This window comes from Acinonyx jubatus, chromosome E2 (assembly GCF_027475565.1).
Source record: "Acinonyx jubatus isolate Ajub_Pintada_27869175 chromosome E2, VMU_Ajub_asm_v1.0, whole genome shotgun sequence".
NCBI lineage: Eukaryota > Metazoa > Chordata > Mammalia > Carnivora > Felidae > Acinonyx > Acinonyx jubatus.
The window spans coordinates 29,168,814-29,195,000 of record NC_069396.1 but is presented as its reverse complement, the minus strand read 5'-3'; the positions used below and the strand labels follow the sequence as shown (position 1 = coordinate 29,195,000).

Here is a 26,187-nt window from a genome sequence, read left to right as displayed (position 1 = left end):
TTTACTTCACGCACACACTGTGTTGCAGACATTCACTTGCAGATGAGCTTGGGGATACGTAAGGAAAAAATTCAGCCAACATTTGGAGGAAACCCATAGTTCAGAAGTCAACTTGGCTGAAAACATCTGAATGTATTAGGGAAGCATCATACTTATAACCTGCACACAAAAATGGAAATGATTCTGTTTAAAGAAACACAGCAGGCTAGTTAAATACTTTGGGGATATTAGGTATGAATACCTAATCTAATTTCCTCCAAGGTATCACTCCATATTATGCCAAATAAACAAATAAAGGCTGTATCAAGGTGTGGAATATCATTAGCCCGAGAAAAGGCTGGAAAAAATGAATTACGTAAATGACAACTGCAGGAGAAAATTACATTTCCTTCTCCTGAACAAATGTTAAGTGCATCCTTACTAATAAAGATTTAAACTCAAACTACATTAGAATATACTGGTTTTCAATTTTGAAGCATCTAAGTTAATTTGCCAAGCTAAACTGGTGCTTAGGTATACTCTAGCTATAAAAATTCTGCACATTTATGTGGAAATAAGTTAGAAGTATCACACTTCAGAATTGTGTTGTGACAGCAAACCACAGTCATTACTGAACAAGAAAAAAACAATTCCGGGATCGTACGTCTTCTTGGAGGTACATCGGTTGCATCTTTGAAGCATAATTATTCTCTACAAAACAGCTAATGATATACCAAAAAGGTGTTAGAAATAAAGGAGCCAATAAAATGTAGAAATTGTAGGGAAATACACACAGATGGTGAGCTATTAACACCACAAAAAAGGCCGTGCTATCTCAGAGTTGATTCGTATTTCTATTTTTAAAGGCCACGTTTAATTTAATTCACTTACGACTACGTGATTGCATTTACTTGCATGTTATCAACTTACATTTTTCCTAAGGTTTCTATAATGCAAAAATATGTGAACAAGTATTTGGTGTTGTTCATTACAACAGACAATAGGCAATCAGTTCACGATTGCACTTGATTTCTTTTAATACAGCATATAAAATTTGAAAAGAATACACGGATAACAGCACAGGGATGCTGATCTGAGCTGCCAGAACACAAATCTTCAGGGGGAGAGTTGGGGGATGAGGAAAGCAATTATGTCAAAATTAATGCTCTTGTTTTAGTTTTAGCAAACACATCTAAATAAGCCTTTCTCTGATTTTAGTTTACCATGTAATTCTAGCCAGCTAATTATCCTTGGAGTCACGAAGGAGCTGTGACTCCACCTGGCTTCTCCGATCATATGCCTCTGGCCTCCTCCACTGTCATTGCCTCTTTCCACATTGAGTTTGAATATTAAAGAAAAACACTCACACATCTTACATACACACTGATGGACAGCCAGCTTCCAGGAAATCATGAGCTACAAAGGGCGGGGGGGGGGGGGGGGCAGGGATCTTAATGCAATACTTATGTTAAAGGGTATTAGGTGCTGGGTAAGCCAAGGGTAATATAATCAGCAGCATCCGTCTTGCTAGTGTTTTTGCATTCAGAAATTGGAAGTAAAGGAGAGTAATATTATTTTAGTGGTCACCCAGGTTATAGTTCAGATCCTTAAGCTAATAAGAGGCTAAATGCACTATTTCCACTGGCTCATAATTCGAATTTGCGGACAACATTTTGGAAGAAACAAAACAGTTGTTTGTTTGTTTTTTCTATTTCTGGAAATTAAAAAAAAAAAAGGCATTCCATAAGCAACTAAGGTAAGTACTTGATAATATGAAGAGAGAAACTCTTTTACACCATTAAAACATTCTAGGAGACGGTTTTCCCCAAATATAAAGTGGCATGAATTTCTCATATATTTACAATTCAATTAGATTCTTGATTCTGCACATTAAGCGCGCCTCCATCTATAGATTGATTCTGCACACTAATAAATGTGTGCTTCATACGAGGCTGTCCCATTTGTGCTTTTCTTTCTAAATTAGTAACCATCACTCCACAAAGATGAAGCACAAAGAAAGAGCTGACAAAGGCACTGGCCAAAAAGCCACAAGTAGCATTGCCACATGCCAGAGCACTTAACACGAACCTACCCTTTCTCTCTGAAACTTCTGTTGCCAAAGTGCTCACAAAATCTGGAAGCTCCAAGACGGGTTTCAAGTGCAATTAAATTCTCCCAAAGCAAAACTGTACCAAAACATGCCGCCCTTCTTATGTCACCATTTTATAGACAACGTGTTCTCAGGATCTTAATGAAGATAACGATGCACACCTGTGTCAACATTCACTGGCAAGACAGCCTTATCAATCATAATCCTTTAAGTACACTCCAAAACAGCAAAGCGATATGACAGAAGCAATCTGTTGCCTTTCCTGGTGCCGGTGTTGTGTCTCTCCCCCACAAGAATGATGAGATCTTTAAAATACAGCAGACCTACTTTTAGGAGTCTTTAAAGTTTTAACTGTAAACAGATATTAATATTACGCCAAATAAACAGGGATAACCTCTTTTGCACTTGATTTGCACAACGACAACTGTATAGCCCAAACTCGAAAAACAAGGTCTGTGGCCATGTCTTAGCAATACAATTGTGGATCTTATTTTAAAAGCTTTAAATGTGAAGAGTGAGGCATAACTGGATCCGTGCGGACACGACAAACCAATAAACCTTTAGGGAGTCTTAAGAGCAGAATTTCTTTTGAGCCCTACGTCAAAAAACAATCAGGGCATATCTACCCCTAGTGTGAGTTAAATGTTCAGGAAAGGTACAAACGCAAGAGTAATCCCCCCACACCCCGCCCGGTAAGAAAAAGAGTCATCTTGGTCATCTGAAATAAGAGGGAGATAGCTCCCACCTCTGCTGGGGGAGAAAGCTTCAGTGACCAGAGACTAGTGAAACCACAGCTAACGAGTAAGCAGGTTCCCAAATGGGAGAAGAAAGGGAAGGGAGAGGGGACCTTAACCGTCACCACGACCAAGATCAAAAGGTAAAAACCTCGTGTTTGTCAGCAAAAACGTGAAAACTTTCACATGAACTCCAAGAACACCCGCCAGATGCTATCTGAATCCCATCTGCCTGCTAATGATCAGTTCTTCCATTTCACGTATTAACACAAGTCTGAGACGCCGGGCCAGGCGGCTGTGGTCAGCCGAGCAGCAGAGCCATCAATGTGCAAATAAAGCAGAAAATAGAGACATCCTTAAAGAAATGAGTCTTAAATTTGACGCAGAGCGGAGGTGACAACCACAGCAACAGAACCATAAATTCCAAATGCTTCAAAATCTTTCAGGGTTCTCTCCGGCCCTTGACACCAAAAACAAGACAGTAAAAAGAAAGGGGGGTGGGGGTGGGGGTGGGGGGGCGGATAGCCTAGCAGCCCAGAGTGGCAGAATGATGTAATGAGGTTGTCTGTGTGACAGACTCCGATTCTCGGTGGCACAAACCTCCATGGCTCCATTTCAGAAAACGGCATCCTGGACGAGAGCCGAGAAGGGTGAAGGGGCCGTGCGTGGGTGAAGGGGATACGCCCACGGGCGCCCGCCCGCGGACCGGGACCTCAGGAGAGGCCAGCCCGACGCTCAGCCGGCCCATGCCCGCCGGGGGCCCGGCGGCGCGCGGGGCGCCGCCGCGTCCATCCGGTCCACGAAGGGACGCGGACGCCGCTCGAGGGGCAGGAGTCCCGGCCGAGACCGGGTGCGGGCACTCGGCGGGATGGAGGACCCGGGACTCACCTCGCCTCCGCCGCGCGGGCGCGCGGGCCGCGGACGCTCCCTCGTGGCTGGCGCGAGCCCCCGGCGGGCGGCGCGCGCGGGCCGCTACCGACCGTTAGTTAGCGCGAGGGGCTGCGGCGGCGGCGGCGGCAGCGGCGGCGGCGGCGGCGGCGGGCGGAGCCGGGGGCGGGCGCTAAGGAGCACCAGAGCCGCGAGAGGCGGGAGCGAAGGGAGCGGGGCGGGGACGCTCCCCGCGACCACCCGGCCTAGTTGGAGCCCGAGAGGACAGCTCCCTTGCCTGCCCGCAAAGCCACCACTGGCCAGCTGCGCGCTCCCTCCCGATCGAGCGGGCCCGGCCGCTCGGCCTCAGTCTCAGCCGGCTCGCAGGCAACGGAGCCCGGCTGCGCCCGCCTCCGCCGCCGTCGGCTTCTCGTCTCCATGACAATAGGGAGCCGACGCCCCGCCCAGCCCCACCCCCTCGGCGCTGTGACTCGGAGGGAAGCGGGACCGCGTCGCCGAGGGGAGGAGCCAATAGAGGCCAGCGTCCAATTAGGGATGGAGGCATGGAGGGATTGGGCGGGGCTGACCGAGAGATTCGCCGAATGTCCACTTGAGGGGCGGAGTCAGGGGGAGAGCTGACGGAGGGGAGGAGTTAGCGCGCGTGCGTGAAGTCCAGCCGCCAAGTGTGTCCGAGGGTACAGAGTGGGTTAGTGTGCGGGGACTGAAGCTCCGGAAATAAAGTGTATCCTACTTGTGAAAGTCATCGCGGGAAGCTGTGTAGTTGTGCTTCGGATTGCGTGTGGCCCAATTTTATAAAAGGCCACGAAGTCCCTGATATACTGAGTTCCCGTGGGGTGCCCAACACTGTGCCTGCCCCTGTTTTGGTTCACCAGCGCCCCTGTCTGTCCCAGAGTTCGAGTGCGTCTGTGGCTTGTGGCGGCGCGGGGTGGAGAGACAGGCAGGGGGTCTGTTTTGTATTCTGTGTGGCCCGTCGTGGGCAAGAATTCTGCCTGTGACTCAGTTGTGTGTGTTTGCCTTGCCAGCGCCTCGCTGAACAAACAGGGGTTGGGTTGGGCAATGCGGAGCGTTTACAATGGAGCGTGGGCGGGTGCTAAAGTGCGTGCTAAGAGTAAGGGGACCCGCACAGTCCACCACCACCACCGGCCTGGCAGGGGGAGCTGCGGATGGAAAGCCGGGAGAAAGAGGCGGCCATTCACTGCCGGGGGCGGGAAGGGGTGTAGTGGGGTCCGGAGACCGACTCCGGTATAGCTGCTTCTCCGTCTGGCAGCTCTTGCCCACTACCTCTGCTCTAGAGAAAGGCTACCCCCGTCGTCCCGCCTCCCCCTTCCCTCGCCGTTTGGCAGGGAGTTAGTTGGTGGCAGGGAGGCCGGGCCGGAGACGTGCAGATGTCCAAGGCCTGTCTCTCGCCCACCTGCTGCTGCTGGCGGAAAGGGACAATCATCTCGCACTCCCTGCGCCCTGGACGCGGGCATCCCTCCGTGTCTCCCGGGGACCTCCATTTCAGGTCTCCAAACTCGCTCTCTGGTTCCCTGGCTGGGGGGAGAAGCCAGGGGAGAGTAGGCGGCGATCCGCCTCGGAACCCAGCTTCTTGGCGAACAAGAAATCCGCTAACTTCGCGGCTCACTGTGGCAAGCACAGAGCAAAGCGTTCGCCGGCTCGCCTTCCGCCGCCTGGTCGCCTTTTGTGCTTCGGGGCGGCCGGACTGGCCCACCGGGGCCCGCCTTGTGTCGGAACTGCCACTCCACCCCGACTTAGCAGGGAAGGAAAGTTGGAAGAGATCGGCGCGCCAGGGATGTGATTGTCATCCTGGGGCCGGCGCTCGAGAGTCTGAGAAAGAGAGAGAGAGAGGGAGAGAGACCCGGGAGAGGAGGGGGGAGAAAAAGAGGAGGGGGGAGAGGAGGGCCGCGGTGGAGAGGCGGGCGCGAGGGAGGGGCGAGGGGAGCGCCAGCGAGCGGGAGAGGGAGCCGGGGAGGAAGAGGGAGAGGGCGAGGCGCGCCTGGCGGCCGGGTTGGCTGCGGCCGCCCAGAGGTTCCTGCCAGTCCTCCCACCGACTACACCCCGGGAAGGAGGAGCTTCAGGCGCGCACAAGGCGTCAGAATCCTCAATTTCCAACTTAGCATCTTGGCAGGACCTTTGCGAAGCCAAAAGCAGAGCCCCCCAGTGCAAAGAGCGAGGGGGAAAAAGAGAAAGCAGCAAGGGAGGGCGGGGGGGAAACCCAGCCGGGGCGAGCGAGGCGCGCAGAGGAGCGGGCTCGGCAGTCGCAGCCGGAGGCGCGCGGGAAGCCAGCGAGGAGGCGCCGCGGGCCGGAGCCCGGGAGCCGGGGCCCGAGAAGCGGCAGCCGGGGGCAGCCGGAGGCCAGGTGCCCGCCCGCTCGCCCTCGCAGGGCGCCGCCCGGCTCGTTGGCGGCCGCGGCGCGGCGCGCCCCATGCCCGTGTGTGGCCATGTCCTACCCGCAGGGCTACTTGTACCAGCCGTCCGCCTCGCTGGCGCTCTACTCGTGCCCGGCGTACAGCACCAGCGTCATCTCGGGGCCCCGCACGGATGAGCTCGGCCGCTCGTCGTCGGGCTCCGCGTTCTCGCCCTACGCCGGCTCCACCGCCTTCACGGCGCCCTCGCCGGGCTACAACTCGCACCTCCAGTACGGTGCCGACCCCGCGGCAGCCGCCGCCGCCGCCTTCTCTTCGTACGTGGTGAGTGAGCGGGAGCCGCGGCGGGCAAGGGCAGCTGGGGCCGCGCGGGGCGGGCGGGGGCTGCGGGGGACACGGGCCTCGGCGCCACCGCGGACCGCCCCCGCCAAGCTTCGCGGCCCCTGCAAACTTGGGAGAGACTGTCTCGGTCGGCTTCGCCCGGGCCTCCGGCTCAGGAGTTGCTCGGAGAGCAGAGCCGCCTCCTGCTTGGGTCGCTGAGCTGGCGACGAGGGTTTTTCGGGGGAGAGGTCGCTGCAATTAAAGAGCAGCATTTGGTTCAAACGTGAGCTCCAGGCCGTCCTGCACATTTTATTTCATTTTGTGTTTTTGGTTTTGCCGTTTTGGAAAAGTAGTTCAAAAGAAATGGACCAGAAATCTGAGCAGAAGCGTGCTAAGTCTATGTAAATGTGTTTGGCCTCGCCTTTAATTAGTCCTCCAAAATGTTGCAAATCCGTAATCCTATCTTCGCAATCCGATTTGGAGGTATTAAATTTCTGAAAAGTCGGCCGAGCTGCGGTGCATCCGGGATTTTTCGGCCGGGTGCACTTTCTGGAAAAGCGCCGTGGCTTCGGTTTGGGGTAACATTTTTGGAGGGGTGGGAGTGCCGGGGCAAGGCTTGGCTTTTCGTTTGCCTTTCTCTGTGGGGGTAGAAATGCCCTGACTTCCCGTGCTCTCCCTCTCTGCGCCTAACGCGCAGCCACCCGGGCACGAAGTGGGGAGTAGCCACTGCTGCCCAGGCCTCTGGGTGGAGGGCCTGGCCGCGGCGGCCGGCTCTGCGCCTGGGGGGCGGACTTGCCCCGGCGGACGGGGGCCTACAGGGTGCCACTGAGGCCAGGACGGCTTCAAGGGCTCCCTAAGGACCGGAGTCAGGAGTTGGCGCCCCCGCTGCCTTCCGAGGAGGAGGAGTTGCCCCTGGGTCTGAGCCCGGCAGCCCTACCCCAGGGAAAGCCCGGAGTTCGGGCCTCGCAGCTCGCGGACCCCTGGGCGCAGGGAGAGTGTGCTTCGGTCCTCTAGGTGGTACTGGAAACCAAGGCCCACTCTCACCTTCTCTCCGCCTGTGCCTCGCAGGGCTCTCCCTACGATCACACACCGGGCATGGCAGGCTCCTTGGGGTACCACCCATACGCGGCGCCGCTGGGCTCGTACCCGTACGGGGACCCCGCGTACCGGAAGAACGCCACGCGAGACGCCACCGCCACTCTCAAGGCCTGGCTGAACGAGCACCGCAAGAACCCCTACCCCACCAAGGGCGAGAAGATCATGCTGGCCATCATCACCAAGATGACCCTCACCCAGGTGTCCACCTGGTTCGCCAACGCGCGCCGGCGCCTCAAGAAGGAGAACAAGATGACGTGGACGCCGCGGAACCGCAGCGAGGACGAGGAGGAGGAGGAGAACATTGATCTGGAGAAGAACGACGAGGATGAGCCCCAGAAGCCGGAGGACAAGGGAGACTCCGAGGGCCCCGAAGCAGGTTGGTGGACGCGGGGAAGGATGTGTTGAGCTGGAGTAAGGAGGAAAGTGGGGGTGTGGGGGGGGGGAGCCTGGAGGTGGGGGGCAAGGGTCTCTCTGCCTTTGCGGCCGGGGACCTGGGCCCCGCCGCTGGGCCTCCGCGCCCCTTGACGGCCTGGGGTTTCTCCCGCAGGAGGAGCGGAGCAGAAGGCGGCTTCGGGCTGCGAGCGGCTGCAGGGGCCGCCCACCCCCGCCGGCAAGGAGACTGAGGGCAGCCTCAGCGACTCGGATTTTAAGGAGCCGCCATCCGAGGGCCGTCTTGACGCCCTGCCTGGGCCCCCCCGCGCCGGCGGGCCCTCCCCGGCCGGGCCAGCGGCAGCGCGGCTGGCGGAGGACCCGGCCCCTCACTACCCCTCGGGCGCGCCGGCTCCGGGCCCGCACCCGGCCGCGGGAGAGCTGCCCCCCGGTCCCGGCGGGCCCTCGGTCATACACTCTCCGCCACCGCCGCCGCCTCAGGCGGTGCTCGCCAAGCCCAAACTGTGGTCTCTGGCAGAGATCGCCACCTCCTCGGACAAGGTCAAGGACGGGGGCGGCGGAAGCGAAGGCTCCCCATGCCCACCGTGCCCCGGGCCGGTAGCGGGGCAAGCCTTAGGAGGCAGCCGCGCGTCGCCGGCCCCGGCGCCATCGCGCTCCCCCTCGGCGCAGTGTCCCTTTCCAGGCGGGACGGTGCTGTCCCGGCCTCTCTACTACACGGCGCCCTTCTATCCCGGCTACACGAACTATGGCTCCTTCGGACACCTTCACGGCCACCCAGGGCCAGGGCCGGGCCCCACAACCGGTCCGGGCTCGCATTTCAATGGATTAAACCAGACCGTGTTGAACCGAGCGGACGCTTTGGCTAAAGACCCGAAAATGTTGCGGAGCCCGTCCCAGCTAGATCTGTGCAAAGACTCTCCCTATGAATTGAAGAAAGGTATGTCCGACATTTAACGCGGGCTGCGTCGGTCCCGGACTTTCCTAATTTATTAAGAAACATGGCCTTGGCAGTTATTTTTTTCCATCACCAAGAGAGAGAAACAAAACTACCCCTCCTATTAAAAAGTTTATAGTTCTCGGAGATGGGTAACATACAAATGTAAACATCTCCACACACAAAAATGTCTTAACCAACCGAAAAGAAAAATTTAAAAAAGGATTTGTATTGAATCTTATTCTGTATATTTAATGTAGCATTTTTGTATTTAAATTGATAATTCAATATCTTTGAAGTAAATTATGAAATTAAGGCACCTGTACAGGCATTTAATGTTTTTTTTTGTAATATAAATATATACATTTGTGTTTCCCCCGAAACTGTTTCATAGTTTAAAAATACAAGTTTAATTTAATTTTTTACACCTATTGATTTTTCTGGATATGAGCTAAAGTATTATTACAGAAAGGAAACAGGTTATACTCTTAGATTTAAAAAGTAAAAGAAACTGCAGCCGCCTTTGTAAAATGCAAAATATTTAATTAAAAGAGATTTTAACATAATCAGAGCCACTCATTACTTTTTAGAAGCCTCAATAAACTGTCCATCGCCTTGGACAAAAGGTGGAGACTGCAACTTTCCCCCCCCCCACCCCCCAAGTGGGCAATGAAAGGTTCCATAGAACTTCGGCGTGCCAGGGGGGAAACCGTAATTAGGCGGCAAGCCCCGGGGACCCTGGCCCTGAGGGGAATGCAGATTTGGATCACTGATGCGGGCGGTTTGGGGGAGATTGGACCCTGGAGGAAGGAGGAGAGCGACCCAAGTGTGTGTCCAGAAGGGAGAAAGGATCGCAAAGCCTGCTAGAGACACGCACCATCCGAGGTCCGTCGCTTAACCTAATTACTTCCAATCAGTGTCGTGTTTTATGCAAAGCAATCAGCTGGTGAACTTTGCTAATGAGTTCGATTTTATGCCGGATTTAGCCCTTATTACTATTTCAAAGGTGCTATGGGCTAATGGCGGGAGGGGAGCGTAAGGGGATGCCAAGGAGAAGGCTTTCCCAAGTCACTCTTTTCCCTACCCCTTCAAGACTGGGCATTGATCTCTTCCTTGGATCTGATTAAATTAGTAAGTGTTCCAGCCGCGCCAGTGCGGGTGGGAGGCGGCCCCGTAGATCCCCGCGCAGCAGCGAGGCTGGGGCCGCGGGACCGTCTAGGGGACGGTTCCCCCCTTTCACAGGTAGGTGTCACACTTGTCCTGAATTACAAGCCTGCACTTTGCAGAGTCGGAGACTGGAAGAGAGTGGGCGGAATGGGGGAGGGAGCACCGCAGTCGCTTGGGGGCAGTGAGGGGAGCCCCGAAGGGGCCGGAGGGCGTCCCTACTCCCCCCCCTCCCCCGCTCCCGCACGAGCCCCCTTTTTGGACGAGTGGCCTTCAAAAGTTCGAGGACACTTGCCTAGATAATGAGGCTGTTGTGGACTCGATCGGGCTTGTCGCGTTAGCACTTTTCCTGTCGCTGATTCAAGAGTCCGAGTAGCTACAAAAGTATTTCTGAGGTTTTATTTTCTCGTTTGAATCCCGCATATTTCATCTCAAAATGAAACATCAGGATGAGTCTCAATCCCAAATGAGGAAGAGCCATCGCCCTGTGCCCGAGGCCCGCCAACACTGTCGGTGTTATGGTCTCCGTTTTGCGCGGGAGAGTTGGAACCGCGGGCGTGTTTTTACTTCGTGGGAAATTTTCGGTGGTCGGGGGAGGGGAGGGTTTATAGGAAAAACATACTCCAGCGAGGGGAATTAATTTGCTCTATTAAGCCCAAGCCTGAGTGTAGAGAGAATGTGTTTGCACATAACACCGGTTTAATTAGGCTAAATCAGAATGCACATATTTGCATTTCTGCTCAAGATTACTTGAACCCTGCTTGTTTTTTTTTTTTAACACACCCCAAACTTTCACCAGAGTTTTAACTTTTGCTATGTTTTTTTGTTTTGTTTTGTTTTGTTTTGTTTTGTTTTAACCTGTGACGGGGCTCCATTAGCTTATTCGAATTTAAAACAAGTTTGAAAACTGCCTTGTCCAGATGTTTTTGCAAACAGCGGTCGACTTAAGAGTTTAAATTAGTGAGAAGATTCACGCAGGGAAAGTGGTTTCAAAGCTGGAAGTGTGAATGATTAAATATGCATGAGCCGATCGTATTTTATTTTGTCCCTTTAATTATAAATGATTTTTTTAAACAATCGAATTCCAGAGATGACTAGCCCCACGACCGACCGCCACCCCCGCCCCCCGCGCCCCAGCCCCCTCCACCCACCCCGCCAGCAGCCCGGTTCACAATCAGCTTTTCCCCCCTGTTGAATATGCAGCCCCAGGAGCCACCTTGTCTTCTAAAAAAGTCAGAAGAATAGGCCAGTCCCCTTCTCTTAAGAGAGAGTTTAAGGACGACATCAACTCTGCGGGGTTTTGGAAGCGCTGGCCCTAAACCCTGCCCAGCGATTTTAAAAAGAAAATTACAGGCCTCCTTGTGTTCCCGGGAATATGCAAATGGCGCGGCGCGGGCCTCCCAAGTCTGATCGCGGAGGCTCGGGGCTGGGAGCCGAATGCCCGCGGGGCTGCCTGGGAACGGGAACAGCGCACCGGGGAGCCCGCGGCGTTTCTCCCCAACGAGGGGCGGTGCGAGGAGCCTCCCGGCCGGGGAGCGAAGCCACCAGGGGCCGGAAGGCTGCTGCCCGAGTCGCTGCCCCCGGTCCGTACCCCTCCTGCCCTTGGCCTCTGCAGGGTCCACGGGTGTCTTTGCGCCCTTCATCTTGAATACAAGCCTCCAATTAAAGTCTGGGGTTTTCTCCTTGCACAGCTGGGTTTCGTGGCCAGTGGTTTTTCTGGTGTCCGGAGACTTTCCAGGGTGGGGGAGCCTGCCTGGCAGCCCGAGGTTTAGGTATTTAGGGGCTGTCTCCCGCGCTTAATCCCCGAAGTAATTTCGTGTCTTTACTGTCCCAAGTGCCTCCTCGAGCCCCGCTTGGCCGTCTCAAAGGCACAGAGTCTTGGAGGCGCTGGGGCGAGGGGGGAATTTCCGGCGTTGCAGTGGGGTCGAGGTTTGTTCGCGGGCTTGGACTGGGGCGCGGAAGTTGCGCGAGGCCGCACCAAAGACACCTGGGCGCTGGGGCCGCGCGGGCGTTTGCCACCTGCGCGGGACTGCGCTGGTTCTGGCCCCCTCGAGGAGCGTTTAGCTTGGCACTTAGGGGCTAGGAGGGCTGAACCCCAGGCAGCGAGGGCAGCGGGATCACCGCGTGGGGTCTAGGCAGTCAGCCCCCCTGAAGCAGCGCCAAACCGGAACGAGCTGGGTCTCTTTCCTTACCCCTCTATGGGGGCCAAATCAATTCATGGGACTTGGGGGTGGAAGAGACAACAGCCCAGTCAATCCCGGAGGGCGCATAAGCGCATACTGAGGAGAGACCGCAGAAAGGGGACCTTCTTGCTTCCCTTCCTGCTCCTCGGCTGGGGGTGCTAGGGCCCGAAATGTTGTTCCCTGGCCTGGGTGTAGGGCCTGCGTCGAGGCCTTCTAGTTTGCAAGCTTTTCGGGGCCTGTCCTTCTGCGAGGGGTGCGCAACTCTTGGAGCCTGGAGGGTTGAGGGGAGGGTCGTACGTGCATGTTCAGAACCGGCAGTGCCTCCCAGCCCACTTGTCCCCCACAACTAGCTGCCAACGTCGGCAGAGGCAAGGAAGAGTGCTCTGCAAAGCGCCCAAAGTGAAAGGAATGTGATTGCGCTCCCGAGAGGGAGCCGGACGCGGATGCAGTTTAGGAAGGGCGCCGCCTACTGGTCCCCGGGCGCCACACGGTTCACAGAGAGGAGGAGTTAGGCAAGATCCGGCTGTGCCCCCCACCCCCAGCAGGGTCTTAGCCCTGAACCCCAAGCGGGTCAAACTGAAACTGTTCCTCCACTCCACTCTCTGCGGCGCGGGTCCCACGACCCAGTTAGCACTGGAGATCTGGAGAGCAGGGCCCGCAACCAGAACACTTTTAACCCTCCAGATGCCCGCCACGGTTTGGGCACAGTCCCGGAAACCAGGCAGCAGGCAATTGAGAAATATGCCGACGGCTGAAACAAGGGTGCGGGTGGGGGGGCCGCAGCAGTGCGCGGCCCAGGCAGTGAACCAGTGTCCCCGCTCCGCTTCAGGTGCGCCCTTCCGCTTCTGCGGGCCTTTCCACGTCGGGGCTCTGCACCCCGCGCGGTTTTGTTTCACCTGCGGTTTGGCATACCTGGGGTCTACCCCGCAACCGCACCCCCCCCCCAAAACCGTTTCTGCCCTTTGACCTGGGGGTTGGACATCCATACGAAAAGGAAAAACAAACAAAACTACCTTCTCATTCTCAAAACCCTATTTCGAAAGCATCTTTAATGAGGTCGGCGTGGCCAAGCAAGGGGCGCTCGCCTGGGCGTCCCCTGTCGCCCCTCCAGAAGCGCTAACCGGTAGTATTGACTGGTCTCACCCTGGTGCAGAGATCTTGGGGGAAAGCGGAGGCGTGTCCTCGGCCTGGCTCTTGGAATCCCTTTTCACTTCGGCCACGGAATAGGAAAATCGGGCCTGAGTGAGACCTTGCCACCTGCCCGCCTTCCAAACTGGCCAAAGCTGCGGGACTGTCCCTAGACCTACTCCGCAGGTCACCCGCCGGGACCAGGCCAGAGTTGGTCTCCTTTTCGTTTTCGTTTAAATGCAACTTGAGTCCAGGGCCCGAGGCGGGGCCCAGGTTGTGGCCTAACGGAGGATCACCTCTGGGGAGGGGTTGGAGCTCTGGCTGCATCCCCTGCCCAGGCCGACCCCTTCGGACCTTGAGCGGGTCTGTGGCCTCCTGTGGGCCGCAGGCCCCAGCTCCGGGTCCCCAAGGCCGCCCTCCGGGCTGCGCTCGTTTCCCGCGCCCGGACGAGCCCAGCGCGCCCAGACGCCACTTTTCCCAGTGAAATCTGCTTTTATTTGCTCCGAGCAAACCCCGGGCTCTCAGCGCTCCCGCCTGATGGATGCAAATGTAAATGTGCACTTATTTAATTGGATCAGGCCCCAAGATAAAAGAGATAAACGGCTCCCCGTTTGCTAACTTATTTTCCGAGGCATGCAGCGCCGCGGAGGGGAAGCTAATGAAGGAGCTGCGCGTCGCTCGGCGCTCCAGCTCTCCACGGTCATAGTGCGGCGGCCGGTAGGCTCCGCTTGGCCTGCGGCTCCTCGTCGACCTCCTTTCCACGGGCCCTGCCCGCCGGGTAGGGCGCCCGTGGGACCTTCTGTGCTCCAGGATCAGAAAGTGAGAAGGCGCGGCGCTGGCTTCGCGTTTCCAAATACCCCACTCCTCGCCGCAATTTTCTCCGGCTCTTTCCCCTCTCCTGTCTTACCCTCCTCTCCGTGCTGGAGTCAAACCGGCCCGGCCCACTCGATAGAAAAATCCTTTCTTGCTCTCCTCCCCTGGCGTTATCTTTCACTCCAGGAGGCGGTTTCGGAGAGAAAGACGCCAGGGCCACGCGAAAGGCTAGGCGCGCCCCACCCCCATCCCCGCCACCAGGGTCCGGCGGAGCCGCCTTTATACAGAAGGACCCCCTTTTCTGTTCCCAGATGGCTCTCTTTTGGAGCCTGGAATTTCTTTCAGAATCGTCAGGAATGGATTGGAGCCATGGATTACCCCCGCCCGCCAATAACGTGCGCACGCAATACCCACAGCCCTTCAATAATTTCAAGGGGTCACGGGACCCCGACATCTAGACATGGGGGGGGGGGGGAGGGCCGTTTGGCTCTCCCCTCCCCGGGGCTGGAGTTCGGAACTTCAGCGCCAGCGCATCCTCCTCAGCCATCCTTGGTTCGTTACCCAATTTGGGGCCTGGGATTTTTTCCCTCCGCCAAATTTCTCTTCTGTTCAGAAGGGCTGGGGAGGAGATCGAGGTGGCTGAGGACTGGAGGCCGGACGCGCCAGCTTGCGGTGCATGGGTGTAAAGGAGCCAGGGAAAGGGGCGCCCTAGTCGGAGACCTTCGCCAGGTAGCCCCCGGAGGCGAGGCTGGGCAGGGCTGGGAGGCCGACGCAGGGGAGGCTGGCCGGGGCTGGGCCGGGTGAGGCTGGGCGGCCCGGCCGCGCCCCATCCCCGACGCGCTGATGGATTGGCTTGTCAGGAGGGCTCTGTGCGCGGAGCCCATCAGAAAGCACTTACCTCGCTATACTGAAATTACTGTCTTTTCAGGGGCTAATTTGTGTAACTCCCATGGAGGGGCTTGGAGGGGGTTTGATGAGGCATAAAATGATGATTAATGAATTTATTGGCCGCTGCTCATCAAACAAGGGCTGGAGAGCTCGCCTCCGCACTGGCGGCCTGGCGGCGGCGCTCGACACAGCTGGGGTTCGGCCTCGGGGGGCAGGTGGTGGAGGGGGGCGCTCAGCGCTGCAAGGGCTTCCCCGGGCGCCTGGCCCTGGCCCTGGGCGCCCTCCTTGACCTTAGCTGCTTTCTGCTGGCCAAGCCTGCATTCCGGGCGACTCCAGTCTTGCCACCATCGTCCCCAGCGGGCGGGCTTCTCAGGCCTTCGGGGGAGGCCCGGCTCCTGTGGATGCAGGCCCAGAGAGGGTGTCGGCTTCTCCAGCCTCAGGCTCGTAATAGCTAGGAAGAGTGTGACCAGGGAGTCCCAGGCATCGTGGGGTTGGAGGGGTAGGCTGTTGCAGCTTCCTGGTTGGGTGCTTGGGCCTTAGTGGCTCAGTGCTACCCTGCAACTTACTAAGTTGCATGTCTTAGATCAGATAACCTCTCTGAACCTCAGTGGCCTCATCCGTCAAAGGAGGCCTGCATCACCCCTGGTTTTGTGAGGATTCTAGTGAGTGGCACATAGATGTCCTTCAGTATGTCACCCCCCCCCCCCCCCAGAGTCCGCTCTGCCTTTGGTTCCCCAGGACGTCCTGCCCTGGGGAAATAGTGCAGGAGAGACCTTGGCATTGACCTCTTCAGTGGAATGCTTAGGTTAGCCTCCAGGTCAGTGTAGTTCTGCTTCAACTATTCTGTTCCCTTCCTCCGATGGATGCTAATTGAGCACCTACAATATTCCAAATGTCCTGTTCCAGGGGCTGATGATGCAGCTGTGAACAAAACAGAGCCCCTGCCGTCCTGGAGTGTAGACCCTGGAGGGAGAGACAGGAAGTGAACAAATGCCTGTGATGCTGGCTTCTCACAGTGTCCCGGTGATGAGCATTAGCAGAAAAATTAAGTAAGGGGAGGACACAGAAAGGAGTGTGCTCTCCTAGCGAGGGCAGTCTGGGAAGCCTCCTTTGCAAGGCATGCTTGAGCAGACACGGAAAGAGGTTGGGGCATAGGCCATGACGATATTGGAGTGGGGGGGGGGGATTTCTAGGCAGAAGGGATATAGCAAGTGCAAAGATCCTGAGGCAGGAACAGGCCTGAGCCACAGCCAGGAGATCTTTGTGGGAGATGATGAGGCCCAGGCAAAGCCGGGTTCAGGTTATACGGGGCTTTATTGGTCCTGGTGAGATCTTTGGGTTAGAAGCAAGGTCCAGCGAGGGGGCTGCTGGAGAATCCAAGGGGAGGTAGCACTGTCATGGACCATGTTGGTAGCCAGAGAAGTGGGGAGAAGTGATCAGGTTTAGGCTATTTTTTGTAAGTAGAGTCAACAGGCTTTGCTGATGGACTGAAGGCGAGGGGTGGTGAGCAGAAGGGAGTTCTGGATGCCTCCAGAGATTTGGGCCTGAGCCCCCAGAAGCTTGGGGATGCCATTTGCTGAGACGTCGTATACGAGAGAGGAACAGGGATTTTTTTTTTTTTTTTTTTTTTTTATTTAGAGAGGGGGAAAGTGGACACTATTCGATCTGACTTCCAAGCGTTTTGACCCAAAAGAGCAGCTCTAGGGGACAGTGGCAAAGCGCAGAGTCAAGGGCAAATCCTAAAATGAACAGACCCTCCTTCCAGAAAGCAGACACTTCCGAGTTCTCTGACCACCACCTCTCCCCTTTTATTTCTGTCTTTTTTTCTTGTTCTTTTTTTTTTTTTTTTAAATCAGTGGAGACACTGAGGTTCGGAGAGTGAAAACGACTCGCCCAAGCTCACAAGGTGAGTTTCCAGGCAGCACCGAGCTGGAAATCCAGGTCGTTTCACGCGTAGGTGGTGTTCTGTTGGTGCCTCGCCCGAGCTAAATTCTCTGGGATATCTGTATTTTAACAGAGAGCTGGAAACAAAATGCCTTAACAGAGAGGAATGAATTTATAATGGTGCAATCTCAGACACTGTGACAGGCTGTCAAGGGAGATATTTTTAGGCTGGGCCAGGAAACATCTTAGCCCTCCTCCGATGCTGCTGGAGGACGGCTGCCTCTTCAGGACTCCCTGTGTGAAGTAAGGATGAGGGAGAAGCTAGGCATGTGCTCTCTCTCCCAGACACTCAACGACAAGGAGGACCTAAGACTGCTGCCCCCCCACCACCACCACCGAGGAAGGTTTTCTTCCCTAAATAATTGCTATCTGAAAAGATTTGCTCGTTTCTTCTGTTGGAAGTGACTCTGCCCGCCCACCCTTATCCAGATAATTCAAGCAAAAACGTATGTTCCCGTGCCCGTAGGTTTACAGACCAACTTCCATCAAATAGAGATTTTTGAGGGGGGGGCAAGGCCCTGAATCTCGTGGATCTTTCGCGCGTTTATTTTTGAATTCCTTCCTTCCTTCCTTCTCTCTTTCCTTATGTCTCAGCTTGACTGCCTCTTGTTTGTTTGTTTGTGTGTTTGTTTTCAATTCTTTTCTTGATTCCTTGTAGTAGATATATGGTCGTCAGCTGGGGCATTTTTTTTCTTTTTCTTTAAAACTACCAGTGGCTTTGTCCCCAAGGGAACCCACAGGCCCCTACGAACAGCGTCTTGACATCTTTCAAGCAGAGTGAGACATCTGCTAGCCCTAGATTCCAAGTACCCTCACAGTTCCATAGCATCCTAGACACCTTCCCAGCTAACTCGGTTTGACATCAGACTTGCCACATAGTTGTCATTTCTGAGACTTTTTTTTTAGATCCCAAACCACGAGGTTTTTTTGTTTGTTTGTTAGTTTCGTTTGCTCTCTATTTGTATCCACCTTCTAAATCCCAACCCTGTGGTAATAGGTGACTCTTTCTCCAAATACTCAGACGTGCGAAGACGTTCATTGGCCGTCGAGGACCGATTTTCCTGGATCACATAAAAGCGTGGATTAGTGGCAACTTGGAGAAAAGGGCTCATTTAGAATAAACACCACCTCTCTGCTCTCCTGAAGAGCGTGGTAGAAAGATCATTGGCCTGGTTTATTTTGGTCGGTGGAGTTGTTTTTCTCTCCAGATTTTTTCCCCCTTCCTTTCTTTTTCCTTTTTAATTTTCCCTTCTAATCTGGTAAACACTTAACAGGTCCTAGACCAGGTAGAAGGGATGTCTGAGAAGGCTCCACAGGACTTGGGTCTGCAAGGAATGAGCCCTTGCTTTTGCCCAGTGCTCCTCAAAACCCTCGGTGCTCCCACCCTCCAGTCCTTGTCATAACCTCCGACACTTGCAGCTACTGTGAATGTAATGACTTCCTTTGGGTTCTGTCTCCACTGACTTATTTTGAGAGGAATATTTATACCGCCGCTGTAATGGAAAAACAAGTATCATTTGCCATCGACAGAAGACAATTATAAAAAGCGAATTCGTTCAATGAAGTCCTTGGTCCCCTGGGCTTTGAAGGTGACAAGCATCTCTCAGGCTCTCGGGCTGCTCCCAGGGGCTCCCCCAACCCCACGCCACTCCTTTGCGGGCTGCCTTCAAAGCGATGTGGGCCACACGAGCGTCGCGTCGCCCTAACTAACGTCATCTCGCGTGGCCCCAGAGATGGGCTTACCGCCCTTTGGAAAATTCTAAGTGTTCATTTTATAGAACGGAGGCCCTGACTTGTTCAGCGTGCTCGAGCTCACGAAGCTGGTTGGTGACACAACCAGGGATGGCTACCTCCCTGTGCCCACCCTGCTCCCCCCTCTCCCCCCTCTCCCTCCCCGTGCTCCTTTCTTAATAAATCCCTTGGGCTGTCATCCACATCTCCACACCTGCTTTGGAGGAGGCGGGACCAAAACCTGGAGGATGTTTGCAAACCTGCTGAACCGTTTCCTTCTAAGCCACCAGAACTGCAAGGCCTAAGCCCCTTTTCTCTTGAGCGTGGGTCACTCTTTTGGGGGGGGGGGGTGGTGAACGGCCAAGGCCAACAACCCACTATACCCTCCCATACCACAAAAGACTCTGGACCTTCTTTCCTTCTTCAGGGAAAGAAGAGGGGGCCGGGCCCTCCAGCTTTGAACAAAGTTGTGGGGGTCGGTGGACTTGACGGGGGTAGATGCCGCCCCTCTTTGACAGGTCCCCCCCCAGCAGTCCCAACGTGCCCTTCTTCTCCAGCTGCTCTCAAGTGGGAGGCTCCCATCCACTCTCCTCTTTCCTGAAGCCACCCACGGTGACACACGGTAACCCCGTTTACTGCTGCTAAGTGGGGGACTGTTGGGACCTCGCTGTACTGTCACTCAAAGGCGAGGCTCCCCACCACATTTTGCCCCTCCCCCTTTTTCTCTCGGTGGCCGGGGAGGACCCTCAGCACAGCTTGCTCACCGGGTCGACCCTCCCCTCTCCCCTTCCCTCCTTGGAAGGACTTACCCAACACACCTCTCTTTCCTCTTATGCCCTCCCTCCCCAGGTCCCATAGATCCTTCCAGGGGATCTCATTCAACCGCCTCCTGTCTACTGCTCTGGTCTGAGCCTTCATCATCTGTTGCACGGACTATCACATATGATCCTGACGGTCCCCCCACCTCCCCTGCCCCGGCCCCAGTCCCCTTCATAGCACCCACCTAGAGCCTAAAGCCTCGTGTGTCCAGAGTATTCCATGTTAGTGGAAATGAAAACAGATGAGTGGATCCCATGCCCACGCGCTGGTTTGCACTTTCCCACACACATGGGAATTTGGAAACAGCTCTGGGGCCAGACAGATGTGAGCTCAGATCCTGGTGGTGCTCCGTTACCTTGAGTGTATCCGCGAGCCGGATTAAACGGCTGAGAAACCTAAACAGCGAGGCTCAGGAGGCGCGGTGGTGATTGAACGGGTGGGCTCCGGGGCCAGCCTGCCTGGCCTCCGTCGCCTTCCGTGCCGTTTGCCTGCTGTGCAACCCTGTGAAACGTCCTGAACCTCTCTGAAATTCAGTGCCATCGCCTCTAAAACAGGGATAACAACAGATCTACCTCAGAGGCGAGGGTTAAATGAGATCATGTGGGCCAAGCTCACCGAAGCGCATGGTTGATGCTCCATGAACGTAACCTTTACCTCACATTACTCAATAAATATGGTGTCTTTCTTTTAATGGCAAGCGACTCCACCTGGGAATCTCTAAAATCGCGGGGTGTGGTTTTCCCACGGCTTAACGGCTTCCCCTCTTTTTGCTGCCCAGCAATGGTTAAGATGTCTAGAGTTAAGGAGGAAAAAGAAAAAAAAAAAAAAACCACCTTATTTTAAGAATCGCTCCTCGGAACATTATTTCATTACTTAAACTTTCTGCTGACTCATCTCGTCTTTGGTAACTGAGTCTTTCTTTACCAATAACCTTAATTACATCAATCACTCATTCCAAAAACCGCTGAGTAATGAAAAACTCCTAGAGGTGACACTGGACCTCTGTCACACAAGCAGAGGCTTGCGGAGGGGGAACCGGTTTTCCTTTTCTTTCTTTCTTTCTTTCTTTCTTTCTTTCTTTCTTTCTTTCTTCCTTCCTTCCTTCCTTCCTTCCTTCCTTTCTTTCTTTCTTTCCTTTTTTTATTTATTTTTATTTTTTTATTTTTTTCTCTCTGTAAACTTCCTTTTTTTTTTTTATAGCAATCAGTACTTCAAAGAGACAAAGCATATTTAGCTTTCGTGATTCACTCTCTGTCCATCTATCTCCCCATCCATTTATAATTAGCAATCTCCACGGCAGGAAGAATGGCAGTTCATAGCTTCTTGAATGGAATGGAATGGAATGGAATGCGTTTCATCTTCTGACATATTTTTTTTTTTTTTTAAGTCGTAAGGCCCGTGCCCCCACCTTGCAGGGCAAGGGCTATAAAATACATGATGTTTGAGATTTTGACACCAACTCTTTGGCTGAAAGCCGCTAATCACATGGTTGAGAGGCTACCATATTCCCTAAACAATTATTTTGTTATCAACAATAATAGCTACCTTACTGAGCTCCTAGTACACGCCAGTTATTATGCTAAAGGTTTTACATACGTGATCTCGGGGGAGCCTCATCAAACCTATGGAATGGATACTATTATTATCCCCATTTTACAGATGAAGACACTAAGGCACTGAAAGGTTTATTTGCCTGAGCAGGTGTCAAAGTGCGATTATGAGCCCCCAGGAGTGCCTGACCCTTATTTTCTGTGGCTAGATGGAACCAGGAGGGAGTTGAGATGGAACCGGGAGGGAGTTGTTGGCTGCTTTTTTTTGCTGCTTTAGGCAGTAGATGTTTTCCCGGCTATCCACGGCTCACTTCTGTGGGTAGAAGAAGGCACCTGCTCATCGCTAGACAGACTTGAAATGTTGTCTGCTGCTGCAGGGAAGCAGTGACCCTTAATGTGATGAGGGTAGTAGGATGCCAGTGGGGGGGGGGGGGTAGGGGACTTCATACAAAATCCTGTCCCAAAATGCACGCTCTTCCTTTCTCGTTCCCCTGCACACCGTGTGCTCTCCCTTCTGGACTGTGACGTCTAGTAGGTCTCTCTGTCTCCAGTCTTTCCCCACATCTGCATACTCTTCCCTTCTTAGCCAAGAGACCGTAGCCAGGGGAGCTACAGAAGGTTGTAGAGCAGGAGAGCGACTTCAAAAGTCTCATCTCCTCTCTGTCATTTGGGACTCTTTATCAGTCTGAACCCTCTCTTCTGTGTGGGCTCCGTCTCCCAAGACCCATCACGAGTATCCTGTGCCGTGGTCCCACTGGCTAAATGAACCCTCACTTCCCCCAAGCCCTTTTCCTGGGCTGGTTTCTTTGGCTCAGAACAATCCATCCCGGTCACCTGCCTAAATCCACTCATGCTTCAGAGATTGAGCTCCAGGGCTTCTAGAAGCTTCTAGGCTCTCTCAATGGCTCCAGCCCATACTACTTTCTCTCCACGTGAGGCTGTTGCTGAGGAAGAGACAGCAGAGCGTATTGGCTCTGGGCTTAGAGAAGGCTGGGTTGGCCTCCCACCTCTGCCACGCCCTAGCTGTGTGACCTTGGGCAAAGGTCTTAACTTCTCAGAGCCTGAGTTGCCCCACAGTAAAGTAATGATGATAGTATCTGTGTCCCGGAAGGAGTCTGGCTGGAATAAGTGGGAGCCTGTCTGCAGGGTGTTTTAGGAAGTCACTCATTCTAGCACTGCCTATAAGACCGACACGTTCGTTAGTCACCTACACAGTGCCAGTCTGTTGAAATGGAAACAACATGATTCCAGAAAGCCCACACTTCTGTGAGCTTTGAGCTGGCTTTTCATCTTGCACGTATGATTCCGTAAACACGGAGTGGTTCTAGTCTCTCGTGGTCTATTTGTCCTTTTTTTTAATTTTTTTTTAACGTTTATTTATTTTTGAGACAGAGACAGAGCATGAACAGGGGAGGGCCAGAGAGAGAGGGAGACACAGAATCCGAAGCAGGCTCCAGGCTCTGAGCTGTCAGCACAGAGCCCAACGCGGGGCTCGAACTCACGGACCGCGAGGTCATGACCTGAGCCGAAGTTGGCCGCTTAACCGACTGAGCCACCCAGGCGCCCCTCGTGGTCTATTTGTCTTAAGCAAGTACTGTACCCTTTGTCTTACTATGGCTTTGCAGTGTGTCTTAGGACGGTCCTGACTCTTGGTTTTTCCTTTTTTGAAACCATCTGACGTAGCTATTTGGGGCCATTTATTCTTCAACAGAGGTTTTAAGATGAATTTGTCAAGTGTTTAAATCATTTATCCTCGTAACCTTTCCATACAATACTGTGCGGGGCGCGGAGGCTTAGCTTCAGGGTTATGGGGCTGAGAGTGGGCAAGTGAGATGCTGGGAATACAGACCGAGAAAGCAATAAAGTGCACACCAGAGTTCTATCAGGATCTCTATATATCAGACCCCCTGGTAATCTGTTCTGAGGCCAGCCTGAGGGCTCAGGTGCTTTACCTTGGGTGGAAGGGAGGGGCAAGGGCCCCTGATGGCTCTGAAGCAGGGTCCAGAGCTGGCTGCGTGACGGCTTGGGAAGTCCAGGGTCCCCGTATCCAGTGAGAGAGGTTTCCTCACTTTGATCAGGGTTCCCTGAAGGCCCCTGGCCCAGTCCTGAGTCCCGAGGCCGGAGCACGTCGTGATCAAGAATGCGCGCCTGGGTTCCAGGCCGCCTGGGTTCCAGTCCTCCGTGTTTACCTCCCACCTGCCCCACCCAGGTAAATGGCACCACCATCTAGAAAGCTGTGACACAGCCTCAGCTTTTCCCAACTTCTCCAAATTGTCACCTCCAATTAGCAAATCTGGATTCAGATTTGGGATTCCACATCTCCGGTTGTTCCCTTGAATCTCTACTTCCCTTCATTTCTCCCACCAGCGCTGTGGTCCAGGCCACTGATCACTGCCACCTCCCAAAGGCCCCCCGGCTCTCGTCCTGGTCCTACAGTTAGTTGATTTTCCCCCACTGAAGATAGATTGCATATGGGATGATATAATTCCCCACCTAAAATATTTAGTGGCTCTCTATGGGCCTCACACGAGGCTCAAACTCCTAAGTACGACGCTCCTTCAGACTTTATACTCTAAACCTGTAAAACTGTTTTCCATTTCTATGCCCTGTTTGGCCACTGGGCCTTTGCACATGCTGTTCCTTCTGCCTGGCGTGCCCACATCCTCACTCTGTCCCCACCTTTCTATAGTCAATCCCTATGTAGTAAAAGGTCTGTGCTTGAAGCTCTCCCCTCCCTCAGCACTCTGGCTCTCTCTGTGCTAAAGGCATATGGAAAAGGGTCAGCAAAATATACTAGCTGTGTGACCTTGAGTATGCAATTCATTTCTACAGTTCAGTTTGTCCATCTGTAAAAGGGACGCAATCAGTGATAAGTCCATTGCAGGTGGACACTTTATTTATTTCTAATTTGTTAATTTTTTAAAAAGTTTATTTATTTATGTTGAGAGAGAGAGAGAGGGAGGGAGAGGGAGAGAGAGAATCCTAAGCAGGCTCTGTGCTGTCAGTGAGAGCCCGATGTGGGGCTCGAACTCACGAACTGTGAGATCACGACCTGAGCCGAAACCAAGAGTCAGTCGCTTAACCAATTGAGCCACCTAGATGCTCCTATTGCTTTTGTAAAGTCAGGTCTATTCCCAATGTGTGGCTCGAACTCACTACCCTGAGACCAAGAGCCCCACACCCTACTGGCTGAGCCAGCCGGGTGCCCCTGGGTGGACACTTTAAAAGTCAATGTATGATTCATTATCTCGTAGGATTGGGGGGGAGAAATGAAGGACACAATCGCAGGCAAATTTCATAGATCAGTGAAGGCATAAACAGAGGCACAAGGGTCAGCTGTAGCCTTAAGGAATTGTCAGTGAGATCAGGCTCATGCCTCCATAGCTGACAGCTCCTTGAGGGCCATTTCCTTCCTTCTTTTTTCCTGAAGGGACCCCAACTTTGTTTGGGGGTGGCAATGTGCCCAGCCTTAGGGGATGTGCTATTTATGACTAGGCCGGTTGCGGTCATCTCATTCCCCTTTCCTAGATGCTTACTTTCCCAGCATCCCTTGCGGCTAGGTGCCCATGTGACTAGTTCTGGCCAATGAGACATGAGGAGAAATCTAATCTTTCTGAATCTCCGTCTCTTCTAAAATGAGGAGGTGGGATCAAAAAGCAGTGATGTTTCGTCTCCTCTCCTCCCCCTCTTTTAAGCAGAAGCCCTCTCATTTTGGCTCTAAACACAGTTTTAGGTGGCGTCCTAATATCTATAGCAAATAAAGCACAATTGCTTGGATTGAAAGGGAAATGAACAGAGCGCAGGAACCCCATCCTAGCCTTCACAGGCAGTGCGTGAAGCACGTCTACAAAACATTTGGAAAACCACCGGGTGGGGGCATCTCCACATCCTGCAGTGGGCGCGTATTGTTTCATTTGTTTATGTCTTTGAACACCCATTCTAGCCCAGCATCCTGAGTTTTCCTCAAGAACCACCCCACCCCTCCCCTCGGTCCATACAATTCTGATGAAGTGAATCCGAGTTCCGTTCCCGGGCTGGCCATAGGATGTGGGTCATTCCAAACATTCCATCCCCCGGGATACAGTGACTGGTTCAGCTGTGTGCCCATGACCCAGTGTGGTCCAATGAGATTGAGGTTTAGGATTAAATACTAAAATGGAAGCGAGGCAGAAGCTCTCTTTTCCCATTGGATTTGAACCCCGGTACCATGAAACCCGAGAATAGAGTCCACGTGGAAGGGAACGGAGCTGGGAGATGGAAAGCGAACAGACTTTAGAGACTGTGAACCCCTGGATTAAGCTTTGCCTGAAGGCAAACAGACCTACTGCTGGATTTGGGGGTTTGTGACTTAAATTCCCTCCTATGTAGTTTGAATTTCACCTTCAGTGCAACCCAAAGAAGTTGCCATATGGGACCCAACAACGCAACCCAACTGGTACACATCTTTTCCAGACTCAGACTCCCGGCGACCCTGAGAGCTACCCTTCAGAGGAGGCTGTTCACAGCCTCTCCAGTTTTCCTCCTGGGCAGGCGGTAGGATTACGCTCGTTCCGGGAATTCTGAGCGAGGGGTGGTGCAAGATGGCCTTGGCCAACGAAACGTGCAGAGAAGCGATGTGTCTCACTTCTAGGTGGGGTTCCTTAAAAGTCAGTGCATGATTTACCATTCTCTCTCTCTTTCCTTCCCATGATGACGTCCCAGACGGCGGAGGCTCCATCAGCCTGGGTCCCAGACCGAGGACAATGTGGAGCAGAGAGCCCTGCTGACCCTCGATGGATCTGTACCGTGAGCAAGAAATAAACCTTTGTTGATTCCACCCGTTGAGATTTGGGGGGCGTTTGTTGTAACGGCGCACCTTAGCGTATCCCAGCCAGTATACTCAGAACTCTTCTCTTTCTCTTCCCCCTTCTTCCCCGCCCAGCTCCCTGCCTCTTTCTCTCTCCCTTCCACTGCCGCCCGGCTCTGCCCGGCAGTCTTACATAACTCTATTTCTTAACTTATCTTCTGTCAACAGACCTGTAAAGGTTTCCATGATTGTTCGTCTACTGCCTTCCCGGTGACATCCAAGTGGACATTGGCGGGAGATAACCAGCCTGCCCCAACAAAGCCCTGCCCCCTGGCCTCAGTGCCAGCACCAATCAATTACA

General features: G+C 53.8%; 1 protein-coding gene and 1 long non-coding RNA gene across 4 annotated transcripts in view; one reads left to right on the top strand and one right to left on the bottom strand.

The window, feature by feature from the left end:
* The window catches only part of LOC106973288 (uncharacterized), a 10,721-nt gene extending 6,607 nt beyond the window's left edge, over positions 1–4,114 (bottom strand). Inside the window, exon 1 of one of the 2 annotated variants that reach the window (XR_003415755.2) lies at positions 3,712–4,114. This is a non-coding gene — a long non-coding RNA (uncharacterized LOC106973288). Of the gene's footprint in view, positions 1–3,423; positions 3,638–3,711 lie in introns of those variants that run through there. The other variant, XR_003415756.2, reaches the window with a different exon arrangement.
* A 1,566-nt stretch (positions 4,115–5,680) lies between these two features.
* IRX5 (iroquois homeobox 5) lies at positions 5,681–25,978 on the top strand. 2 transcript variants are annotated; one of them, XM_027044526.2, is made up of 4 exons: positions 5,681–6,401; positions 7,467–7,872; positions 8,044–8,823; positions 25,742–25,978. In XM_027044526.2, exons 1-4 carry the CDS (start codon positions 6,153–6,155, stop codon positions 25,804–25,806), a joined length of 1,500 nt encoding a protein of 499 aa, XP_026900327.1. In that variant the 5' UTR covers positions 5,681–6,152; the 3' UTR covers positions 25,807–25,978. The 2 variants fall into 2 exon arrangements, with proteins under 2 accessions (XP_026900327.1, XP_026900328.1); XM_027044527.2 differs by lacking the exon at positions 25,742–25,978 and having other exon boundaries at positions 5,683–6,401; positions 8,044–9,386.
* Positions 25,979–26,187: the final 209 nt, after the last annotated feature.